At 36.7% G+C, this 25,531-nt stretch overlaps 1 protein-coding gene across 5 annotated transcripts; it reads left to right on the plus strand.

The window, feature by feature from the left end:
- Positions 1 to 77: 77 nt before the first annotated feature.
- Positions 78 to 24,160, plus strand: LOC108952041 (uncharacterized). 5 transcript variants are annotated; one of them, XR_010498764.1, is made up of 5 exons: positions 18,672 to 21,630; positions 22,585 to 22,646; positions 22,729 to 22,825; positions 23,467 to 23,597; positions 23,714 to 24,160. XR_010498764.1 is itself a non-coding variant. In XM_065163703.1 (4 exons), the coding sequence occupies exons 1-4, from the start codon at positions 21,529 to 21,531 to the stop codon at positions 23,491 to 23,493; spliced, it is 288 nt and encodes a 95-aa protein (XP_065019775.1). In that variant the 5' UTR covers positions 18,671 to 21,528; the 3' UTR covers positions 23,494 to 24,160. The 5 variants fall into 5 exon arrangements, 2 of the variants coding, with proteins under 2 accessions (XP_065019775.1, XP_065019774.1); XR_010498765.1 differs by adding an exon at positions 78 to 369 and having other exon boundaries at positions 21,090 to 22,646; positions 23,467 to 24,160; XR_010498766.1 differs by adding an exon at positions 78 to 369 and having other exon boundaries at positions 21,111 to 22,646; positions 23,467 to 24,160.
- Positions 24,161 to 25,531: the final 1,371 nt, after the last annotated feature.

A 25,531-nucleotide genomic window follows, 5' to 3' on the forward strand; every position in this document is an offset into this window, starting at 1 on the left:
TGTGCGTAACGGACGTATGACCCCACCATACCGTCACCTCGCGTTATCGTGTGCCTGCGGAGGACAGCCGAGGCGCAGTCTCCTCATGTGCGGCATCCGAGGGAGGGGACCACCAATACAGGTGATTCCTCATAGCACCGCCATCGTTCATCGTCGACGGCGACGTGTCTCCTTCACCGTCTCGCAGATAGGGTTTCGAAGAGGAGGGAAATGGCGCGGCGAGGGAGGGCGGAGCTGCGGCGGGTCGAGGACCGCACCAGCCGCCAGGTGTGCTTCTCCAAGCGGCGGAGCGGCCTGTTCAAGAAAGCCTACGAACTCTCCGTGCTCTGCGACGCCGAGGTCGCTCTACGAGTTCTCCAGCGTTTCTAGGTACGTCAGCTCCACGGCCCTAACCTCTTGCTTTTTATATTACGACTCTTAATATCACGATCCCTTCATCGCCACCACCGCCTACCATCATATATTTCAAGATTCACCTCAAAACCCTAGGCATTTGGTCCGTCCGTCTCTGAGTAGTTAGGCCTTCGGTTACCTCCTCTCTCGCTCTTGATCCGACGGCAGGGAGCTGGTACGGGCCTGCCGATGCGGGTGCGGTAGAGGAGATCCATTTAGTTTGGGGGCGATCCATCACTTCCGCCTTTTTCTCTTTATTCAGTTGACTGTCTTGTCGTGTTTTCTATCTTGCACCATCATTTCAATGGAATGTTCGTCTACCAAAGCAGCATAATTTGTTTTATTTTCTGGAGGTATCGCTTGGTTTATCGACATGTGTAATATAATTCTGTATGCACTGTCATGGCTCTCATCAGTAGTTTTTCTCATTTTTCATGTTACATTATTGGAAGATGCTTCTTGATATCTTAATTCTGCTACTTCGTTTATCTAGCTAGTATAATTTTGTTTCGGCTGCCACTTCTCCATTATTGCCTCGTACATGTCTCATGTTACATTCTTAGAAGCTTAACCTTTCTGTAGGGCAAGATCTCAGTTAGCACTGACTTGAAGGTTAAGATGACAAAATCTATCTTGGAAACTTCAATTTGCTGATATATGAGTCCCGAGATTAGTGGCGAAAAAACTTTGTTGGTCCTCTCATGGTAACAACGCCACTGCACGCGTGATGTACGATCGAGACATTACAATGACATCTGTAGCTTAGATTTAGGAACACCTTTTTATCCGATATGACACATGATTCGTAGATATTATAATGATATCGGAGGTGATTGTTTGATGATGGATTGATCCTCCTTTTTATGATGAACGAGGAAAAAGAAAAGAGACGTACAAGGTACACCCCCCCCCCCCCCCCCCCCCCGAATACTTCCCAAATCACTCTTAGATTAATCTAATCGTTACTGATGAGAAATCCATTAATTTAGACATCAAATGCAGTTGTGAGACAAATACATTGTTTGTTTTATTCTAATCTTTATTAACTTTTTGTTAGTTCAATCTTTTCCATAGATGTAATATATTAAGTCATATAACAAATCAAACATGGAAAAAGGAAGATAAGTTAAGCATAAGATTATTGGGAAGGTGAGTTTGATTAAAGAAGCTTCATATAGAAAGGATTAATATAGGGGAAAGATATTGTGGATAAGAAAAACAATCTCCCCTAGTAACAATGACACCAAAGAATCCCCATAAAAGATAATCGGAATGACCAGTTTGGTTAGTCCTTAGTTTAAGAAAAACAAAAATCATTAATAATTGTCTTAGTTGTCTATCTTTTTTCTTATATTTGGAGTTTTAAATAAAAAGTAAATAAGAAGTGAAACTATGATGTAGATGAAATTTAGCATGAGGAGAGGGAGTTTATAATGTGATTCTATCTCACGTCTGACGTGATGTGTGAAAACTCCATCCATGAGAAGATTGATGTTTATGATTTCTTTTTTGTTTATATCATTTAATATTTTCTTTGTTCTTCACATTAATCTCCGGTTTTTACTTTCCATAAAAATCAAACTTAGTTACAAGAATTTCACATCTTCTTCTTGATTCCAATCCCAATTAAATCCCTTAAACTCCTTTGAAATTTCTTCTATGCTGTAGTGCTACATTACTTTTTTTTTATTAAAGCTTTTAGTTAATACAAGTGTTGGAATAGGCATTCATTATCTATTATCGGTTAATTAATCAAAAGATGTCAAGAAAATTAAGTCAAAAATGAAAGATGGTTGGAGTCACCAAAAATGCTACATAAGGATAGCTAGACCTTGAATTGCAAGTCAAATTTTTATTTATATTTTAGTTTATTCTTCTCCTTTTGGATCAACCTGGGCAATTTAATTAAAGGAAAAAGGATTAGACACAATGAAATAATAAGTTAAATTAAGGATATACAAATAGAAGATAATTCTTCACCTATAGTCTGATTTCATTGGTTTTTTTGTGAGAGAAGACACCAGAGGACTTCCTCTAAAGGAGGCTTGCACGAAGTCATAGTGAACATTTATTGTTTACTTTTCTTTATTACTATCTTTAATTTTATGATATATTCATAATTATATATATTAATGTGGTAATAATAGAATCATAGGCAAAGAGTATTGTTGTACTAATAACCAAATCTCGAGGTTATAAAACTCTTCTAGTGAAAACTTATGCTTACTTGTGGTAACTAACACTATTAGTATATTATCCTATGTTCAGTTTATTATTAGGACCTATGTTAACTTATAAAAGATTGATTGACTTATTATTATTAACTTAGTTTACCCTTTTTTGGGTTAAATGGTTAAAGCTTAAAAAGATGGTTATTTAGTTATCTGATCGAGGTAGAATTGGATCGTGATAAATTATATTGAAGTTAGTCTAGTATTAATGGTCCAAGTAAAAAAAGGCTACTCATGATAGATAATATCATGGGTTTGATGGGTTAACTAATCTTTAATTTTATGATGTATTCACAATTGTATATATATTAATGTGGCAACACTAGAATGTTAGGCAAAAAGTATTGTTGTACTAATAAACAAATCTCGAGGTTTTAAAACTCTTCTAGTGAAAGTTTATGCTTACTTGTGGTAACTAACACTATTAGTATATTATCACATGTTTAGTTTATCATTAGGACTTAAGTTAACCTATAAAAGATTGATTGACTTATTATTATTAACTTATGTTTACTCTTTTTTGGGTTAAATGGTTAAACCTTAAAAGGTTGGTGATTTTGTTATCCAAGTTAGAATTGGGTCGTCACAAATTATATTGAAGTTAGTCAAGTATTAAGGGTCCAAGTAAAAAAAGGTTACTCATGATAGATAATATCATAGGCTTGATGGGTTAACTGACCTTTAATTTTATGATATATTCACAAGTGTATAAATATTAATGTGGCTACAATAGAATCTTAGGCAAAACGTATTGTTGTACTAATAACCAAATCTCAAGGTTCTAAAACTCTTCTAGTGAAAGCTTATGTTTACTTGTGGTAACTAACACTATTAGTATATTATTCCATGTTTAATTTATCATTAGGACTTAATTTAACTTATAAAAGATTGATTTAATTAATATTAGTAACTTAGGTTTACTCTTTTTTGGATTAAATGATTAAACCTTAACAAGTTGGTGATTTAGTTATACAATCGAGTTAGAATTGGATCGTAACAAATTATATTGAAGTTAGTGTAGTATTAAGGGTCCAAGTAAAAAAAGACTACCCATGATAGATAATATCACGGGCTTGATAGGTTAACTGACCTTTAATTTTATGATGTATTAACAATTATATATATATATATTAATGTGGCAATAATAAATCTTGTGCAAAAAGTATTGTTGTACTAATAAACAAATCTCGAGGTTCTAATACTCTTCTTGTGAAAGCTTATGCTTACTTATATTAACTAACACTATTAGTATATTATTTCATGTTCAATTTATCATTATGACTTAAGTTAACTTATAAAAGATTGATTGACTTTTTATTATTAACTTAGGTTTACTTTTTTTTGGGTTAAATGATTAAACCTTAACATGTTGGTGATTTGGTTATACAATCGAGTTAGAATTGGATCGTGACGAATTATATTATAGTTAGTCTAGTATTAAGGGTCCAAGTATAAAAAGACTACCCATGATAGATAATATCACAGGCTTGATGGGCTAACTGACCTTTAATTTTATGATGTATTCACAATTGTATATATATTAATGTGGCAACAATAGAATCTTAGGCAAAACGTATTGTTGTACTAATAACCAAATCTTGAGGTTCTAAAACTCTTCTAGTGAAAGTTTATGCTTACTTGTGGTAACCAACACTATTAGTATATTATCCCATGTTCAATTTATCATTAGGACCTAAGTTAACTTCTAAAAGATTGATTGCCTTATTATTATTAACTTAGGTTTACTCTTTTTTGGGTTAAATGGTTAAACCTTAACAAGTTTGTGATTTAGTTATCCAATTGAGTTAGAATTAGATCGTGACAAATCATATTAAAGTTAGTCTAGTATTAAGGGTCCAAGTAAAAAATGACTACTCATGACAGATAATATCATGAGTTTGATGGGTTAACCAACCTTTAATTTTATGATGTATTCACAATTGTATATATATTAATGTGGTAACAAAAGAATTTTAGGCATAAAGTATTGTTGTACTAATAACCAAATCTCGTGGTTCTAAAACTCTTCTAGTGAAAGCTTATGCTTATTTATGGTTAACTAACACTATTAGTATATTATCCCATGTTCAGTTTATCATTAGGATATAAGTTAACTTCTAAAAGATTGATTGCCTTATTATTATTAACTTAGGTTTACTCTTTTTTGGGTTAAATGGTTAAACCTTAACAAGTTTGTGATTTAGTTATCCAATGGAGTTAGAATTCGATCATGACAAATCATATTGAAGTTTGTCCAATATTAAGGGTCCAAGTAAAATAATGCTACTCATGATAGATAATATCACTGACTTGATGGGTTAACTTATCATTAATTTTATGATGTATTCACAAGTATATATATATTAATATGGCTACAATAGAATCTTAGGCAAAATGTATTGTTGTACTAATAACCAAATCTCAAGGTTCTAAAACTCTTCTAGTGAAAGCTTATGTTTACTTGTGGTAACTAATACTATTAGTATATTATTCCATGTTCAGTTTATCATTAGGACTTAATTTAACTTATAAAAGATTTATTTAATTATTATTAGTAACTTAGGTTTATTCTTTTTTAGGTTAAGTGATTAAACCTTAACAAGTTGGTTATTTTGTTATACAATCGAGTTAGAATTAGATCATGATAAATTATATTGAAGTTGGTCTCGTGTTAAGGGTCCAAGTAAAAAAAGACTACTCATGATAGATAATATCATAGGCTTGATGGGGGGTAACTGACCTTTAATTTTATGATGTATTCACAATTGTATATATATTAATGTGGCTACAATAAAATCTTAGGCAAAAAGTATTGTTGTACTAATAACCAAATCTCAAGGTTCTAAAACTATTTTAGTGATTGCTTATGCTTACTTGTGGTAACTAACACTATTAGTATATTATCCAATGTTCAGTTTATCATTAGGACTTAAGTTAACTTATAAAAGATTGATTGACTTGTTATTATTAACTTAGGTTTACTCTTTTTTGGGTTAAATTGTTAAACCTTAACAAGTTTGTGATTTAGTTATCCAATCGAGCTAGAATTGGATCGTGACAAATTATATTGAATTTAGTCTAGTATTAAAGGTCAAAGTGAAAGAAGGGTACTCATGATAGATAATATCACGGGCTTGATGGGTTAACTGATCTTTAATTTTATGATATATTTACAATAGTATATATATTAATGTGACAATAGTAGAATCTTAGGCAAAAAGTATTGTTGTGCTAATAACCAAATCTCGAGTTTCCAAAACTCTTCTAGTGAAAGCTTATGCTTACTTGTGGTAACTAACATTATTAGTATGTTATCCTATGTTGTGTTTATCATTAGGATTTAAGTTAACTTATAAAACATTGATTAACTTATTATTGTTAACTTCGGTTTACTCTTTTTTGGGTTAAATGGTTAAACTTTAACAAGTTGGTGATTTAGTTATACAATCAAGTTAGAATTGGATCGTGACAAATTATATTGAAGTTAGTCTAGTATTAAGGGTCCAAGTAAAAAAAGACTACTCGTGATAGATAATATCACGTGCTTGATGGGTTAACTGATCTTTAATTTTATGATGTATTCACAATTTTGTATATATTAATGTGGTAACAATATAATCTTAGGCAAAAAGTATTGTTGTACTAATAACCAAATCTCAAGGTTCTAAAACTCTTCTAGTGAAAGCTTATACTTGTGGTAACTAATACTATTAGCATGTTATCGCATGTTCAGTTTATCATTAGGACATAAGTTAACTTATAAAAGATTGATTGACTTATTATTATTAACTTAGGTTTACTCTTTTTTTAGGTTAAATTATTAAACCTTAACAAGTTGGTGATTTAGTTATCCAATCGAGTTTAAATTGGATCGTGACAAATTATATTAAAGTTAGTCTAGTATTAAGGGTCCAAGTAAAAAAAAGCTCCTCATGATAGATAATATCAAGGTTCTAAAACTCTTCTAGTGAAAGCTTATGCTTACTTATGGTAACTAATACTATTAGTATGTTATCGCATGTTCAGTTTATCATTAGGACTTAAGTTAACTTATAAAAGATTGATTGACTTATTATTATTAACCTAGGTTTACTTTTTTTTGGGTTAAATTGTTAAACCTTAACAAGTTGGTGATATAGTTATCCAATCCAGTTTGAATTGGATCGTGACAAATTATATTAAAGTTAGTCTAGTATTAAGGGTCCAAGTAAAAAATGGCTCTTCATGATAGATAATATCACGGGCTTGTTGGGTTAACTGACCTATTAACTTATTTTAGCTTTAACTACTAATCAAAATGCTTAAATTAAAATTAATAATAATACATTCATTAGACCCTTATAAGTCAATTTTAATCTTGTCCCCTTTCAATGTGGGACTTATCGAGTTATTTCATATAAGGACAAAGGTTTATCGTGGCATAGAATCTCTATTATATTGGACTTATATTGCAATTGAACTTATTTGCAACATGTTAAAATTTAATTCTGAACCATATCAAATCCTTAAATGAAGAAATTATAATATCATAAATTTAATCCCACATTGGAGAAATGGTAAACTTACATTGACTCATAATTGGATTAATTTATAAGGATTTGATAAATAAATTATTTTATATTAAATATTTTTTATCAATGGTTCAAGCTCAACAAATTGATGAGTTAGTTATCAATTAGTCATGACAAATGGTATCGGAGTTGAATCATGATAATTATAATTGTTGATGCGAGACAAATAATTATGGTATGTTTCGATAAAGTACCAGGTGGAGATTTGAGAAACTTGTCATAGAAGCAATTAGAACAAATATAATTTGATTTCATTGCGACAATTTTGGACAATATAGTCAAGTATTAAAGTTTCTTGACAATATTTATTCTTTTGAAATAAATTTACTATGAGAGACCTGAATGTGCTACCTCCAAATATGAAGTCTTAACTAGAAGAGCGAGCATGTGATGAATTTTGTGCTTCCACTATGTTTCGAAGTAAATTAGTAGATACAAGTTGAACTTTCTGATGGTGCTACTTGAGAATTTGAGACGAACACAATCTAAAGGTCTTTGTTGACGATCCAACACCATCATTTTAGGTTCGTTGGTCCTATAATAACCTGGAGATGTTGACGAATGAAGAGAACTTTGCCCAGATTTTAGATGGCTAAAAGAGTCCCCTAAATCAAGAGGAGCGCTTCTTTATCTAGTTTCCCTTGAAGGATTATTAGTAGTTTAAATAAAGTGTTCTTTGACCAATATAAGGAGTGACAACTCTTATTTATGTGCCAAGGCCTTAAATTAGTGAAAATAGCAATATAGATAACTTTTTTAATATTACGTCATCACATTTTAGACTAACCAAACCTTAAACAGCCGCCTTAGCTTTTTCTTAATAACAAATTACTACAAGAGAGAATTCAACTAGCCACGGGCTAACAAGTAAAATAGCAACAACTAAATTGAGAAAATTATAGATTCTATTTTGTACACTATAAAGTCAAGACTAAGTAGAATTGAATTGGGATTCCAGTAAAAGAGAAAGGCACTAGCAGCTAATAACTACAAGTACACATGAGCTTTTGATGCACTTGAACTATTCTCACTTCTTAAAATTAATAAATTAAGATTAGTCTGGCAAATAGATTTTCAGTGTCTTCTTTCCCTCTTGAATCAAGAAACACATGTTAGTAGTGACACTATAGCATCATCATATCTCATGCTTTTGATCATTCGATCAAATGATGCAATAAATTCTGTCATATCTCAGTTTTTCATTTAGCAAATGGTAGGCCTTAACATGCCTTTTAGAACATTTAATAATGTCAAGAAACAAGGAGGGGTGTATCGCTGAGGTGCAAATTTGGCCCACTTTAGTCTAATTGGTCCGGGTCTTCGTCAAGGAGATAAAACATAATAATTTATCTAGCGTCCCTTTTGAGTGTTTATCAAGGAATAGTTTAGTTGATTAATTTATTTAATAAAATTTTAGGACTTAGAATAATATTAGAAGAATACTTAATGAGTAGAGAAAGTCTTTAGCGATAGCAACTAAGATTTCCTCAATTACATGAGGAAATCTAGTTGCTTTGCCGAGGGAAATCCTCCCTCCTAAATGTGTATATATAAGGAGCATCATATAACAAAGAATATTCTTCTTCTTCTTTGTTTCATTTTATCATGGTATCAGAGCAGCAACCACCTTCTTGGCAACAACAACTCTGATCTCGCAGCCATCGCTGCTGCTGCAATAGTCCATTCATCACCTGCGCCACCCTAGGGTGGCAACCCCCCCCTTCTCCATCACCTCCGTCAACGCCTTCATCGACATGTCCGCCAATGCCACCCGCACCAAGCACACGCTCTGGCTCAACAGCAGGCAAACCTTCCTTTGCTACTTTTCGTTGTCGCTGCAGCTGTAGCAGCAAGGCAATCTCGCTGCTCACGACGTCGGACTTCGCGGGCATTGTTCGGGTCGCCTTCCTTCTAGACCCGGGACTCAACAGCCTCCTCTAGACTACAAAGTACAATGGGAGAAGCGGTCGGTTATCGCTCAAGCATCTCACAGATCCTTCCTTTCCCATCTCGATTGGCGACGACCACCGCTTCCTCCCCCTCTTCCCTCCTCCGACATCGGTCCTCACCGAAGGATCGTAGGAGGATCTGCCACCACCGCCCACTGATCTGACGGGCAATCGCCGGATGGCCGTATCCCTAGGAGGATCTACCACCTCCCAATATCCCACCTTTAGCTATAGGAGTTGGGAAAACTAAAACGGCAGAACAACGAGGGCTAATTCCCCGGCCTCTCGCCCCTCCTCATTTGCTTCACCCTCTTTGCGTTTGTTGTCACCAATAAGGGCATCGGCCATGCCGTCTCCTGCAGTGGGTTCCCGGAATACCGCCTTGACAACTACTTCCTCCGTTGTCTTCCCATTTTTCCCAGTCGCATCTTGCCTTTGAACTCGGCCGAACACTACGATCTACACCAATTGCACCGTCGTCGCCTGCTCTACAACAAGCGGCTACCCCTCCTCTGCAATCATTCCCTGGACGTATACTACAGTAGAGTAGCAGCGGGAACATAGACAGTCGGCTTCAATCCCTTCTATTTCCTCTCTTATCGAGCATTTTCTGCCAGTGAAGCCTCTTTGTCCTTCCTCAACGAAGAAAGCACTCAAGCTACAAAACTCTTCACTTCTTCATTGCCAAGCTCCTCGGCCGCAAGAACTGGTGCAGCTTTGCTCACTACCCTTCTTTCTCCTATCGCTATTGTCTCTACATCTCACTGACCTGTTGTCGTCGCTGTAGTAAAAGTCCCAAAAACAAAATAACACACCCATGTTGAATCTCGTATTTTGATGATGAAACCAATTGATAGTGTTTATGTTTTAATCTACGTTTTGAGTGACGTAGGATGCTTTGATCAGGATGAGACAATTAAAACAGGAAAAATCATGTTGTGCCAGAGGAAAACATGTTAGAAGATTGGACGTCGAGCCGGAGGATCGGTCGACGTATTGACATAAGGCTTCGGGCCATGGATTCGGGCATCAGGCCAAGAAGAGCGGATATTGCGCCAAGGATATTGGAGTTGCGGAGTCAACTGGCCAATTGGGCAATAGGCCGCAAGAGAGGACGATGCGTCGAAGAATTGGACGATGCGTCGAGGGACCAATGACATGCCAGACAATATGATTAATGCTTAGTATTAATTATATAGATCAAAGTATGTTTTTACATGTGCAGGATTAACTACGATAGCAAGGCATGAAGCAAAATGAAGTCCCGGAGTCAAGGACGCGATTTCGTTGAGAGTTCGAAAGTTCGTCGGAAGTCTGGACATTCGTCAGAAGTTCTGTTGAAACCAACCGAGAAGTCTTGGAGCTTGCTAGAGAAGCTTGTCGGAACTCGCCAAGAAGATCGTCGTGAAGTCCAGGAGCTTGCTGGGAGTCCGCCGGAACATTACCGAGAGTTCGTCGGAAGCACGCCGGAAGATACCAAGATATAAGGGACTTGTTTAGCTTAGCAAATGTCTTAAGAATCATAGTTAGCATGTAATTGGGTTTGGATTTTGACCAACCCAATTAGGAGCCAGCTAGGCCCATGTAAGGACTGTGTTGGGCCCAATAAGAGGCCCAAACAGTGCCCCAAGAGGTGACGCCATTGTGGCACAGTCTCCGAGACTGTGTCAAGCGGTGGTACCGCCAATCTGGGCGGTTGTACCGCCCCTGGCAGGGTGACAGGCAATGGTACCGTCCAGTGCAGTGTCAGTGTCAGACTGACACTGGCGGTGGTATCGCCCAGCGTAGGCGGTGGTACCGCCCGTGCCCAGGAAACCCGGGATGAGATGTTTTTAGGCTCCAAGTTTGAATCAACTTGAAGCCTATAAATACCCCTCTCATCCCTGGTTAAAAGATACAAGCACAAAGAATTTAAAAGTGAGAAAACGCTGCTGCAATTTCTTGAGAAATTCCCTCCTCCACTCTAAGTTTAGAATTCTGTAAGAGAGGAGTGAGTGCTTGTAAGGGTTGTCTCCTAAACTCGGTAAAAGGAAAAGAGGGGTGTAAGAAGGAGGTTGATCTTCGCCTATTAAAGGAAGATTGATAGTGGACAGTCTCCGAGACTGTGTCAAGCGGTGGTACCGCCAATCTGGGCGGTTGTACCGCCCCTGGCAGGGTGACAGGCAATGGTACCGTCCAGTGCAGTGTCAGTGTCAGACTGACACTGGCGGTGGTATCGCCCAGCGTAGGCGGTGGTACCGCCCGTGCCCAGGAAACCCGGGATGAGATGTTTTTAGGCTCCAAGTTTGAATCAACTTGAAGCCTATAAATACCCCTCTCATCCCTGGTTAAAAGATACAAGCACAAAGAATTTAAAAGTGAGAAAACGCTGCTGCAATTTCTTGAGAAATTCCCTCCTCCACTCTAAGTTTAGAATTCTGTAAGAGAGGAGTGAGTGCTTGTAAGGGTTGTCTCCTAAACTCGGTAAAAGGAAAAGAGGGGTGTAAGAAGGAGGTTGATCTTCGCCTATTAAAGGAAGATTGATAGTGGATGCCGGTGGCTTCGACGGAAGAGGAATCGGCGGAATGGATGTAGGTCACGATGACCGAACCACTATAAATCGGTTTGCATTCTTGTTCTGCCTTTAATTCTCGCATTGCAAACTGATTTACTTACTTCACTTGCTCATTACATTCTTGCAAACGTTTTAAAGTTAAACACTTTCCGAGATCGGTTTTTCATCGGAAACGGATTTAATCGAAACGAAAGGTTTTTAGATGACGATTTTACCGCTGCACTAATTTACCCCCCCTCTTAGTGCCGACCCCGATCCTAACAACCCATTCTATATTTGAAGACTCTCACCTTGCTCCCTCAAATTGGTATATCTCCTCCACATGTCTTCATCGTCTACCTTTGATGCTCTAGTTATTATCCCGATAGGAACCATAGTACTTCTCAACATATAGGTCTTATCTCCATCAATGCTACAACTCTTATCCCCTTCAAATTATCCAAAGGTGGCAACTATGCATCCTGGCGTGCACAATTTTCTAATCTTCTATTTGGCTATGATTTACTAGGCTATGTCGACGATACTCTCCGTTGTCCACCAACGATGGTCAACATTGCAGGAGCACCCAATCCAGTACCAAATCCGAACCACAAACTATGATTACGCTAAGTTCGTCTCATCCTCCAAGTAATTCAGTCGTTCGTCGCTGGATCGCTCGGCCCACTTATTTCTTCATATGACACCGTTATCAAAGCTTGGTCTAAGTTGTAAACTATATTGGCAAATCGATTGTGTACTCGCATGCTGAGTCTCCTATCCAGTCTTATGACAACAAAACAAGAGGAAAGTACTATTGCTGATTATCTACAAAATATAAAAGTTATCATTGTTAACCTGGCCCTGATAGGTCATTCCCTCAGTGATTAAGAAGAAGAACTCTATGACAAGTTGACTGATCAAAAAATATATCTCAAACACGAGGACAAATTGCTAGGACCATCCATCACGGCTCAAGTAAGTCAAAAATCCAAGAGGAAGGGCAACCAGTATACTAAAACCGTCAATAAAGGTTTAGCCAAAATACCTCCTTGTGAGCTTCAAACAAACCCTACCTCCTCCACAGCATCAACATTTTAGTTGCAACTATCAAGGTAGTTCCTTCAATTATCCTCAACCCTGGCGTCGTGACCATACAAATCAACAAAAAGTTATCTGCCAACTGTGTGATAAAGTCGGACACTCTGCAAAAGTCTGTCGATCTCAACCCAGACTTCCTCCTCCATCTTATTGGCCTCAAGCAAATCTCACTACTTCGAATACTAGTCAACACAATTGGATTTTGAACTCTAGCGCATCTTATCACATCACCTCTGATTTACAGAACCTGTCTATCCACAACAATTATGGTGGAAATGAAGACATCATCATCAGTGATGGTAAAGGAATTCCCATTACTTATACTGGCTCCATAACGTTTAATTCACAAAACATAACGTTTACACTCGATGATGTTTTGTGTGTACCTCACATCAAACGAAATCTCATTTTAGTTTCTCAATTCTACAAACAAAATAATACCTCGATTTAATTCTTTCCTAACTCCTTTCTTATTAAGGATTTAAGCACAGGGGCATCCTTGGTCCGAGGCCAGAGTAAGGACAACATTTATGAGTGGACGTCAATTCCATAAATCACCCAGCCCATTGCCTACTTTTCCGTCGCAGCTCCAATTGATGTGTGGCATCGTCGTCTTGGTCATCCCTCATCCTCTATCTAGCAAAAATTATTTTCTCGTTATTCTCTTCCTACTCTTAAAACCAATAGTATTATAACTCATTGTGATGCTTGTCTAAGCAATAAAATTCATAGACTCTCTTTTGGAATCTCCTTCATATCCAGCTCTAAACCTTTTGAAATTATTTATACTGATGTTTGGGGCCCTGCCCTAATCATTTCTTTTGACAAGTTTAGGTTTTATGTCATTTTCGTAACTACTTTACCAATTACACATGGATATACCCTCTCCACCATAAATATGAAGTTTCAACAATATTTTCGAACTTTAGAAGGTTGGCCGAGAACTTCTTTCAGTCTACAATCAAAACAGTTTACTCTGATGGCGATGGTGAATATCAAGACCGCACATCCTGTCTCTTAGCTTGTGGTATACAACAACCTTTTGGTTTGCAACCTTTTAAATTGTTATCTACCTCATCAATCGTATGCTCACTTTAGTCCTTCAGTACTAGTTACTATTTCACGAATCATTAAACCTTCAAAAACTCAAAGTATTTGGTTGTTTATGTTATCCATGGCTACGTTCATATGCCTCGCATAAGATAACATCAAGATATAAGCCTTGCATTTTCATTGGGTACTCTCTTGAACATAATGTCTTTCAATGCTATGAACCTCAAACTCAAAAAGTCTTTATATCACGTAATGTTATTTTTGTGGAGTCTACATTTTCGTTTCAAAACCATGAATCTCCTACTGTATGACCTACTCCAACAAACATACATCACTAGAGTACACCGCCTGCTAGTCATAGGTGCCCTGCAAGTCAATCTCGTGGGTGATGACACGTGTGACTTAACACGTAGTCTTTTTGCTTATTATTATTATTTGATATTTTATTACTTTATATTATTTATTGCTTTAATATATTGTGATGTTCATGGATCTGTGCAATGAGAATCAGATCATGATGAGATCACGATAACGAGACCAATTTGCCTTTAAACATAGATCCTAAATAATCCCGGTCATAGGTTACTTGGGAGGGACATCGAGATAACTAGACAGACTGGTGTGGTGTATACTCATCCATATGATGGATGTTGCTGGTCTCATAGTTGCTCGTGTGGGGACACTAGGGATACAGTACAGGTGCTCATTGGAGAATGAGTTCACTGATTGATCCGCTTACGAGATGTTGGATGGTTGATGATGTCTTATTGTCAGACAGCGATTCCGTAATCCCAGTAGTATATCTGGTCCTTAAACTTGAGACACCAAGGATGTCCTATATGAATACTTCATTCTTTGATACCGGACTTAAAGGTCTAGAGGTTCCAAATCTAACACAACCGGTCATCAAAAGTGGTATTCAACCTTACGATGACTATTGAGTGTCGATAGAGGATCATCCACTCTCGGTGTCATAAGAGGAATATCACATGTGTTCTTGCTCAGACAAATCCCTGGCTAGGGTCATTCGGATTGAGAGAGAGAGTTATGCGGGGGAATCCGATTAGAGCGAGACTCGAGTAGAAACCGTATGGGTCTAACAACATCATACGGTCTCTAGGATATTAGATAGATGAGGGACTATAGGTACACAATAACTTAGGACAAACAGGTCTAATAGATTGTTTCCCTGTATCGTCTCGGGACTACGATGTAGTGGCCTAGTACGTCTGTAGTCGATGAGTCGAGTGAATTATTATGGAGATAATAATTCACTAAGCTAGAAGGAGTTTTGACAGGTATGACTCACGGCCAGCTTAATATTGGGCCTAGAGGGTCACACATATATAGTAGGTGTTGCGATAAGTAGAGGTTCGAATATGAGATATTCACTAAAGCCCCTATCTTATTGAATATCCAATAAGCCCTTAAATTATTGGATCATATGGATGAGATCCAGTAAGAGCCAATGAGAGATTATTGGATAGAGATCCACTAATCTAAGAGGCTTTGGTAGTTGGATAGAGATCCAATACCCAATATGGTAGGATCCATTAGGGTTAAGTTGATAGGGGAAGTAATGGTTCCCTCTATAAATAGGAGAGAACTAATGGTTCATAGGCTAGAGCTTTTTGGTTGCCTCTCCCATTCTCCTCCCTCTCTCCACCTCAAATAGCAAGCCTAGAGTTTTGAGGAGCATCGTCGCATCCCTGCTGTGTGGATCACCGCTAGAGAGGAGGACGCTTGACCTCCTTCACCCTCTCCTAGCGATCTGTAGGGATTTAGGGATATACGATCTCCCTATGTAACATAATATTTCATATATGTAGTTTTAAGTTTTACGGTTTTTACGCACCAATCTTCGCACGACGACGAATATATCTTTTAGAAAATTAAGGATTTTTGTTTTTAATGTTCTTCCGCTACGCATGTGATGTCGCCCCCAAGATTTCCCAACATCGTCGATCCCATCAAACGAGTCTCCCATAACACCATCCAGTCCTCCTCGGATCCACACCCTCTTCTCCTGGTTCAACAGCTCCTCACCCCTTCCATTACTCCTCTCCCTTCTTCAACAGGTTCCCCTACTGTTGAAGTAATGCACTTGGAAACACAACCACTACTTCTATCCTCTTCTAGGACCAGTGACACTGAAGTACCTCAGCTTACCTCAACCCGTGTCAGTGTCTCTCCACCGCCCATACCTACAACACAACCTATAGCCCCTGGACATCCAATGACAACACACTCCAAAAGTGGTATTTTTAAACCACTACAAGTCCTTGACCTACATGCTATCACAAAATCCTCATCAGAGACCAATAAACCTACCACAATTACTCAAGCCCAAAAATCTACATACTAATGTAAAGCCATGTGTGAAGAATATAATGCCCTCCTCCATAATTCTACATGGACCCTTGTACTCTCATCACACACAAAATATCATCGGGTGTAAATGGGTCTTTCGAATTAAGCGAAACCCAGATGGATTGTCAGATATAAAGCGCGTTTAGTGTTCAAAGGGTTTCATCAACGTCCTGGTGTTGACTTCACAGAGACATTTAGTCTCATTGTTAAACTCACAACAATTCGACTTATTCTGAGTTTAGTCATCTCAAAAGGTTGGCATTTATGATAACTCGATGTTAACAATGTTTTTTTGTATGGGACCCAAACTGAAGATGTCTTTATGTAGCAACTTCCTAGCTTCATCCACCCTCAGTATCCAAGGCATATTTGTAAACTACGAAAAGCTATTTATGGACTTCGTCAAGCTCCAAGAGCCTGATACACCGAACTTGGCTCATTTTTAACATCAACTGGCTTCATCAACTCCAAGTCTGATACTTCGCTATTTCTCCATCACCAAGGTGGTAATACAATATATCTTTAGATATATGTGGATGATATTATTGTCACAGGCAATAATCCTATAGAGATTAAGGCATTCCTCAAACACTTGGCAGATTGATTCTCCCTTAAAAATCTAAGAACCTTGAGTTACTTTTTGGGAGTGGAAGCAACATACACATCTTCAGGACTCTTTCTATCATAATGAAAGTATATTCAAGATCTGTTATCAAAGACGAACATGCAGGACGCAAAAGTAGTTCCAACTCCTCTATCTATTGGAGAATCACTCAAACTATGTGATGGAAGCCCTGTTACGGACCCAACTCAATGTCGTCAAGTACTTGGCTCCTTACAGTACTTATCTCTCACCCGCCCGGATATCTCATTTGCAATAAATTATCACAATTCATGCATCGACCATCTACTATGCATTAGTCTGCAGTTAAATGAATCTTGCGATATCTTCATAAAACCCTCAATCATGGCCTCTTTTTCCGCAAATACTCCCCCCTTCATCTTCATGCCTTTGTTGATGTTGAATGGGTAGGGAACTTTGATGACAAAACATCCACGTCATGGTATATTGTCTTCCTTAGGGCTAATCCAATCAGTTGGAGTTTTAAGAGGCAAAAAACAGTTACACAGTCTACAATTAAAGCTGAATATCGTGTCATTGTAACCGCTGCTACATAGCTCAATTGGGTTACGAATCTACTCAAGGAACTTGACATCGACTCCACCTCTACTCCTACAATATATTGTGATAATGTCGGAGCCACTTACCTATGCGACAATCCAGTATTCCACTCACACATGAAACATATTGTCATCAACTTTCACTTCGTGCGAGAACAAGTTATCAGACATAAACTACGTGTTTCTCAAGTACATACGGTTGATCAACTAGCAAACTCACTCACGAAGCCTTTCGCCCGCAAACTATTTTCATCACATCGATCGAAGATCAACATCCTTAACAAGAGCACCATCTTGCGGGGGCATGATAGCAGCTAAGATTTCCTCAACTACATGACGAAATCTCGTTGTTCCGTTGAGAAAAATCATCCCTTCTAAATATGTATAAATAAGGAGCACCATATAACAAAGAATAATCTTCTTCTTTTTTGTTTCATTCTATCATTTAATATCAATTTATAAGAATAAAAACGATATCCAAAATTGTTCTAGTTATAAAACAATTAAGAATGTCAAACGGAACAAGTATCTCCAAAAATTAGTTTAATTTCAAACTTGAAAGGTAAAATATATATGTTATATAGTCATTCCTCAACATGCCAAGAAATAGAGAATCATAAAGGATATGACTTTGCAGCAGAGTCTTGATCTTCAGCTTGGGGCCTTTGTTTAACTTGCACCTAGTTTGACCAGTGTTTAGATCCAAGTATAAATTCTTTATTATTGTTTTTCATGCATGGTTAACTATACTTTTAATAGCTATTTGAAGTTGGGTTTAAAGTTGTATACTTATTGCACTATATGATTATAAATAGTGTCAGAAGAGTCATTTAGCCATTAAAAGTCATGTTTAAATAATGCTAAACCTATATTTAAATGGAATTTCATAGTTCTAAAATATCTAAATAAGAAACAAATTTTCTCTAATAATTTCTTTGATGTAAATACATATTTATGATTCACAATGATATGTATATACAAAACAAAAAAAAATATTGAAAAAAGTTTATGACTGCGGTAGTAAGAAGAGGTGAAATGATTAATGTTAGTGATATGATGAGAAGTAAAGGAATACTAAAAAGACCATAATAAAAATTATAAATAAAGATTTAGGTACTCTGAATTTAACTAAATATATGATTTTTTACAAATCTCAATGACGATAAAAAATTCATATAGTCAACACCAAATAGTTGGAGCTTACGATTTTATTGTTGTTATATATATATATATATATATATATATATATATATATATATATATATATATATGACTATTGTAAGCCTTAGATGTTAGAATTTATACTTTTTATCAATGAAAATTAAATTAGGTTCAAAATATATTGCATTTGTCAAATTAAATTTGAAAAATGAGATAATTTTATTCAAGGATTGTCATCGAACCCATACCAATCTCTAGTCAAAGCAAAACGTACTAGTCGAGGAGAAAGAAGACGAAAGAAGAGGACACAATAGAGGAAGAGGGGGAAGAAGGAAGAAAAGAAAGCTGATGGAAGAGGAGAACGAAAAGGGAGAAAGAAAACGAGGGGCATGAGAAGGAGTGTACTAGGGAGATAGACAACGACGAATAATAGTAACGACAATAGTAATATCAATTCCACACAACCCACGAGAATAGCGATCATGTTTGTGAGCCGCCCTAATTGTTGTTTTATTTTTTTATACTAAATTGGATTGGACTGTTTGAAACGAGGGCAGTCCATGTGTCAATATAAACCTGGACCGGTATATATCACCTATTTTATACTGTAACAAAAGGTATAGTAGTCCTTGGTTTTATTCACCTAGGGTTGAAAAAGAATATAAAACTCAACAGTGTACAATGAGACGACTTGATCAGATCAAGACAACAACCCTACTTCCTTTGGACTATTTTTGTCTCATTATGGATATAAATGATGATATGTTGTGAAAGTTATGCTAGATCTAGTTACACAAGATATAGTTAGCATGCACCATCCATAACAAATGTGATACAGTTAGGTGAATGATAGGCACAAGCATATTTGGCATAACATATTAGATATGATTTAATGTTTGTTTGGTTGTTTAAGAGATGAGATGGCTATGGTACATTCAACAATAACAACGACAAAGCAGGTCCAAATTATTTGGAGTCAACTATGTGAATCTTTTGATGGATCTTTTGCTGTCATTTAGAGGTTATGAAACCTCGAGTGTTAAATGATAATAAAAAATAAAAATATATATATTAGGGGAGAGAAACAAGAAAAATTGATAGATAATAAACATGTAATTGTTTGTACCTAAAGTATGTCTTGAGGGCCTATCTTGAGGACACATCATTTTGTTGGTCATGACTATGTAGCTAACAATTAACTATCCTTATTTATAAATATGTTTAGTCCCACATCAGTAACCAAAGCTTATAAGAGCAAAAGTTACCTCCTCTGAGGGCTTTTGGAATCCACCCCCCCAGTGGATAATCATGCAGGACCCAAAGCAAAAAATTTATTGCAAACTCACATCGAGAGGAAAGGTTAATTGATCATTCTTAGAGTGATCAATGTTTGCAGAATTTGCTTTCTTGAAGAGCAAAAAGAAGATGAGACTTGCTTTTATCATGACAAAATGGTTGTCCTCTCTCAGCCCCTTACAGTATCAATTTAGTTAGTTGGTAAAGATTTTGACAATCTACCATAAGGTCCTGGGTTCATTGTGGCTCACATGATCCTACTCGCCTGGACTCACCATTTACCCTTTGTATTAAAAAAAAATCTATATAGACACTCACTGAGGCCCAAGTCTATCTGTCCATATTGATGAATACTAATGATGGTTGAATAGTAGGAAAAATAAGACCTTATATGAATCAAATACCTCTACACTTAGAGGCCCACCAGAGGGGACAATATCACGCCCTAAGATTCAAGACAAATGATAACTTATCACTTATTAACTAAACCTTTCAAGAATCGATGTTATTTGTTACTAACGCTACATGAGAAATGTAACTCATAAAGGTAAAGGAAATACAAGATTTATCAAAGATGTTTTTTGGTCTAGGGTAACCTATTAACTGATCTACCAGCAATAGAAACTATTAACTGATCTAGGGCAACCTATAACCTAAGAAGAATATCAGCATACTTATCTGATTAAACCTCTTAGTAAAGACCCAAACTGATTGTATCAATAATTGTTTGTTGGCTATTATCCAAATATATTATACCTGATCTGCAAGTTGTACTTGCACCTTCTAGCAGTTGAAATATGACTTAAATGTATGGAATTATCATTGAGCTCATATTTGTGAAATTATTCAAATTCATAGGACATACTATATCATGGAGATGGTATATTATAAAATTCATGCTATATCAAAAGTAATCTCCCTACTCAAAAGTATATGAAGATTTACATGGAGATGGTATGAACATATATATGGAAAAAAAACATTATGTGAAATGTTATAAGCAAAGTAAGTTGAGAGATAACAATAAAAGGATAAGTTTGTCAATAGAAAACAAGGCTAAGATTTTCTCTCTTTGCAATTGAATAAATGTGTCATAAACTGATATTCATCAGAAACCATCTTTACTTACTAGATGATGACCAGATTTTGATCAAGCAGAAATTATTTTGTTCAATAGCAGCTTATCATGCAAACCATACTATTTTTTAAGGCACATGGAGCTATCTATTCCATGATAAATTGTTGCTTGTAGTTTCCATATGTTGAATTGCAGATGTATCATTTACTTCAATCCAGCCTGGAGAAGACAGTGGATCATTACCAGAAATTTATGAAAGCAGAAAAATATTTTGATAAGCACAATGAAAAGGAGCAGGTAATTTTATTTTTATTTTATTGTTTTCATTGAAATGTTATAAGCAAAGTAAGTTAAGAGATAACAATAAAAGGATAAGTTTGTCAATAGAAAACAAGGCTAAGATTTTCTTTCTTTGCAATTGAATAAATGTGTCATAAACTGATATTCATCAGAAACCATCTTTACTTACTAGATGATGACCAGATTTTGATCAAGCAGAAATTATTTTGTTCAATAGCAGCTTATCATGCAAACCATACTATTTTTGAAGGCACATGGAGCTATCTATTCCATGATAAATTGTTGCTTGTAGTTTCCATATGTTGAATTGCAGATGTATCATTTACTTCAATCCAGCCTGGAGAAGACAGTGGATCATTACCAGAAATTTATGAAAGCAGAAAAATATTTTGATAAGCACAATAAAAAGGAGCAGGTAATTTTATTTTTATTTTATTGTTTTCATTGTCATTCTTAGTGCTAAGTCCTTTCATCCTTCGACTTAGCCTTCCGAAGTTCATGAACACAGTTAAAATTTTGTCTCTGTATTCATCCTCACAGGTCCCCATAATTTTATGTGATGGGAAACATAGATGAATTAATTGTTCCGTCAATTTATGATGCTTGTTTAAAGCAAATCTTAATTCTAGGAAGACTTTTAGTTAGCTATTTTGTTAGTTATATTGCTACCATTAAAGAAAGTCCAAGAAAGGTTTGGTTATACAAGGTATCATTGAGGATCTCAAGCTATCCTAACTGGTATATCATCTTTGATAATGGTACTCTTGAACTCAATACTATTTCCTAGATCATATTCTGACAACGAAGTATTGATCAGAACCACCAGTACTTCATAGATGTCTTTACACTTAAGTTACCAACTGACTCTATCCTTGCTTTCAACATAGCATTTGATTATGGATTCTTCTCATTAGATACTTAATTTCTCTCGTCATTTGAAATATATTAATTGCTCTAACTGAGAGTTGGAAGAAACTAAAGAAAGAGAATCACAACGTTGGTTAAATGTGAGATGTATTCCCGAAATGGATGCTCTCAAATGAATTAAAGAATAGCACGATGTATGTAGGCACTCCATCCTCTCTCTTTCAAGGCCTTCCAAAAGAGAATCTGAAACCTTTTGATTGTGAAAATTTTAATAGAATGAACTGGCTATCTAAACTCGAAGGATTCTTCTCAGCAACAATGTGATCTCTAGGTCATTCACCTCAAGGGCAAATGTCAGACATTCCTTTTGCATCTTTACATCTTTTAAAGATGAATTTGAATCTAAAACTGTATGCCTTATTTTTTTTTCCAGGTAACATGATAATTTTTTCCTAATATATTAGAAATTACATTTTCTTATTATCTACTAATGATGCCACAGAATCACGAAAAAGGATTTGCTTGTTCAGAAGGCAATTTCAAACTACTGGAGATTGCTGAAAGGTTATAACGTAACTTTTGATGTGTCTATGTGATAAGAAATCTGGTGTATGTTATCGCTAATACTTTTTTGTTCCTTGTAAAGGTTTCTCGAAACAGATTTTGCCAAGCTGAATATCGATGGTCTCAAACAATTGGAGAATGATTTAATTGATGCATTCAAATGGACGACCTCAAGAAAGGTCAGAAAACTTACCTCACATAACAGCAGCACATTTAGCTTGCACATGAAAAGCAGAAACATTAGTTGTATATTACCCCAAAAGAAATCAAACAATATTCCACATTTCCACCTCTAGTTTTTATTGTGCCACCTAAGGTTAGAAGTTGCTTCCTAGTGATGGTTAGCACAAGTTCAGACATCTAAGCACCAAACTTTTCATCTTCTTTTCTTTTGTGACCTTCAATAGCTTCAAGAATTGAGACCATTTTTTTTCTTTTCTCTGTGGTGTTTTAGGACACATCCTTTTCAAATATTGGTACGTATCCTAAATTTACTAAGATCTGCTTTGATAAATGAGGCAGCTCCTCCAATCTACTTCGGCATATTCTCAAAAAAATAGGAACTTGGTTAGATAGACATGAGATGCATATGCTTCTAAATAAATCTGATGCGTATACTCTGCTGTTATAAAAACGAAACAGAACTCCACTAAAGGTAAGTAGGTAACAAACTCTTAGGAGAACTCCAAACTGCATGTAATTGTTACCATGACATATATTTTCATCTGAAGACTCCAAACTGCATGCTTACACTGAAGACTCCCAGGAGAGCTGCTAGTCGTGTCTGTGAAAGCTGACGATTTGGTGCATGCGCCTGCAGAGTTCATTTTCACATTCAGCCCATTAGAACCAATCTTCTCAAACATGATCATACAAGCATTACAAGAAACCTGCAAGCGGAAAGAAGAGAGTCTCTCCTAGGACATAAATGTGGCATTTCCTGATCTAATTGTAAGTGCATTAGCATGAACCAGGAGGAATCACTACTTGAGAGAAGATTCTTGCAATCTGTAGGTAGAACACTCGAGTTGTCGATCATGTCACTGTGCCCTGTCATTCTTGTACAGGCAACAATGATGGTGCAGAGGAGGATCGGAGAGAACCGAGGCTGAGGGGGGCGACGACGACGACAGGAGCGCGGCGGCCGATGCAGCGGGATCATCACGAGGGAACCGGGGAGGCCACCGCCCTGTATGGAGGCCGCCACCTTAGCGGCTGTCGAAGCTGACATTGGGCACCGGCACGTAGTAGAAACCCGTTGGGCTGTCGCGTTCTTCTCCATTTGTGTAAGCGGTGTGCAGTGCGGCGGTTTATACCGACTTTTGTGCTTCTGGAAAGATTGGGAATCCTGCCACGTATGTCTGTCAGAGATGGTCTGGCACCTTCGGGAGGTTTTTACGAACCCAAGGGACACGTGACAGTCACGTGAGAAGAGGTTGAGCTGTCATTTTAGCGAACTTGCCATCGTCTTTCGAGCGAATGCAACGAAAACACTCCGGTCCTTATTTTCCTGACTTATAAGGATACAAAGAATATATTAATAATAAACTAAATATTTATATAACCGATTGACGATTTAGATTTAACAAAATCAACAGATTAGTTATCACGTTAGATCTATTTTGATAAATGGTATTAGAGTGAATATAATATTAAACATGATAAAAGCCCAACGGATTTGTTATTATTAGTTTTGAGTGATCGAAAATTTACTTACGAATCTCATAATTTTGAGGAATAAGCAAAAGACATTAACTAGCTTATGGAAATCAAGGATTATGAATTGAAGTTCATATTTCTAGATGCAAAGATATTGGCAAATCTCATTAATGAAATTTCACATGATGGAGAATTCGGAGATCATTATAATAATATATAATTTTCCATCAAATATTATGTTCAAAATATTTTTTATTTTGTCGAAGAAAATACAAAAGGTATTAACATTAGAGGGGAACATTAAGATAATGTCAATTTAATGTAAAATAAAATACTTTAATTATAATTTTAAATAAAATACCGAAATGAATTGCAAAATGTTGTAACTTGAGGACTACTACCCTTATCCAGAGAGACATCATCTCCTCATGGAGGTGTGGCCAAATAGTTCACGCAAGCAGTATAAGAGGGATCATAAGCTGTTTAGTCTGTTCAGTTTAAAGAACCTTTAAAAGAACTCACCTATTATCTATATTGTGGATCTCACAATATGGACATGGTAACGTGCAAACATGAAACCTCGGGACGAAGATGGGGTGTCATGGTAGATGTGCCACCACGGACTCGGGACGGTAGCCGCCCCCCGCCCGCGTCGTCTGGAGTCGCATGAGCCGACGTTGTGCCAACAAAGACTGTATTGGAAAGCTCGGGACGGCACCACGCGTACCGATCGGCAATCTTCCGAAGGTACGAACTTGTTGCCCGAAGAGTTAGCCATCGTACATAGATCGCGTACAATCGACCCTTTGGCACCAAGATAAAAGCCCTCAACCAACATCTAGCAAGGGGGGCGAGCTTTCTACAAAAGTTCCACTCAATACTGACTTAATTTTCGGAGGGGCCTAAGTCAGGAAACCCCTCCCGACCTAGGCCAATGTGCAAGAACCTAACGACGATGAAGCATAGCGTGTCCACTGAAGAGGTGCATCCGGAACCGACCCCGAGCTCAACCTGACCAACAAAGGTTTGATCATCATGATGATCTTGGACATCGGCAATCAGACTGAGCCGTGCTGACTCTTTGGTCACGGCATAGAGGTTCACTAACATTTTGGCGCTAGAAGGAGGATCGATGTCGTAAGAACACCCCATGGCCAACATGGGGGCTCTGATAGCAAATAAGATTTTCCCAACTATATAAGGAAATCTCTCTACTCTTGTTGAGG

This window comes from Musa acuminata, chromosome BXJ3-8, assembly GCF_036884655.1.
Source record: "Musa acuminata AAA Group cultivar baxijiao chromosome BXJ3-8, Cavendish_Baxijiao_AAA, whole genome shotgun sequence".
In the NCBI taxonomy this organism is placed as follows: domain Eukaryota; kingdom Viridiplantae; phylum Streptophyta; class Magnoliopsida; order Zingiberales; family Musaceae; genus Musa; species Musa acuminata.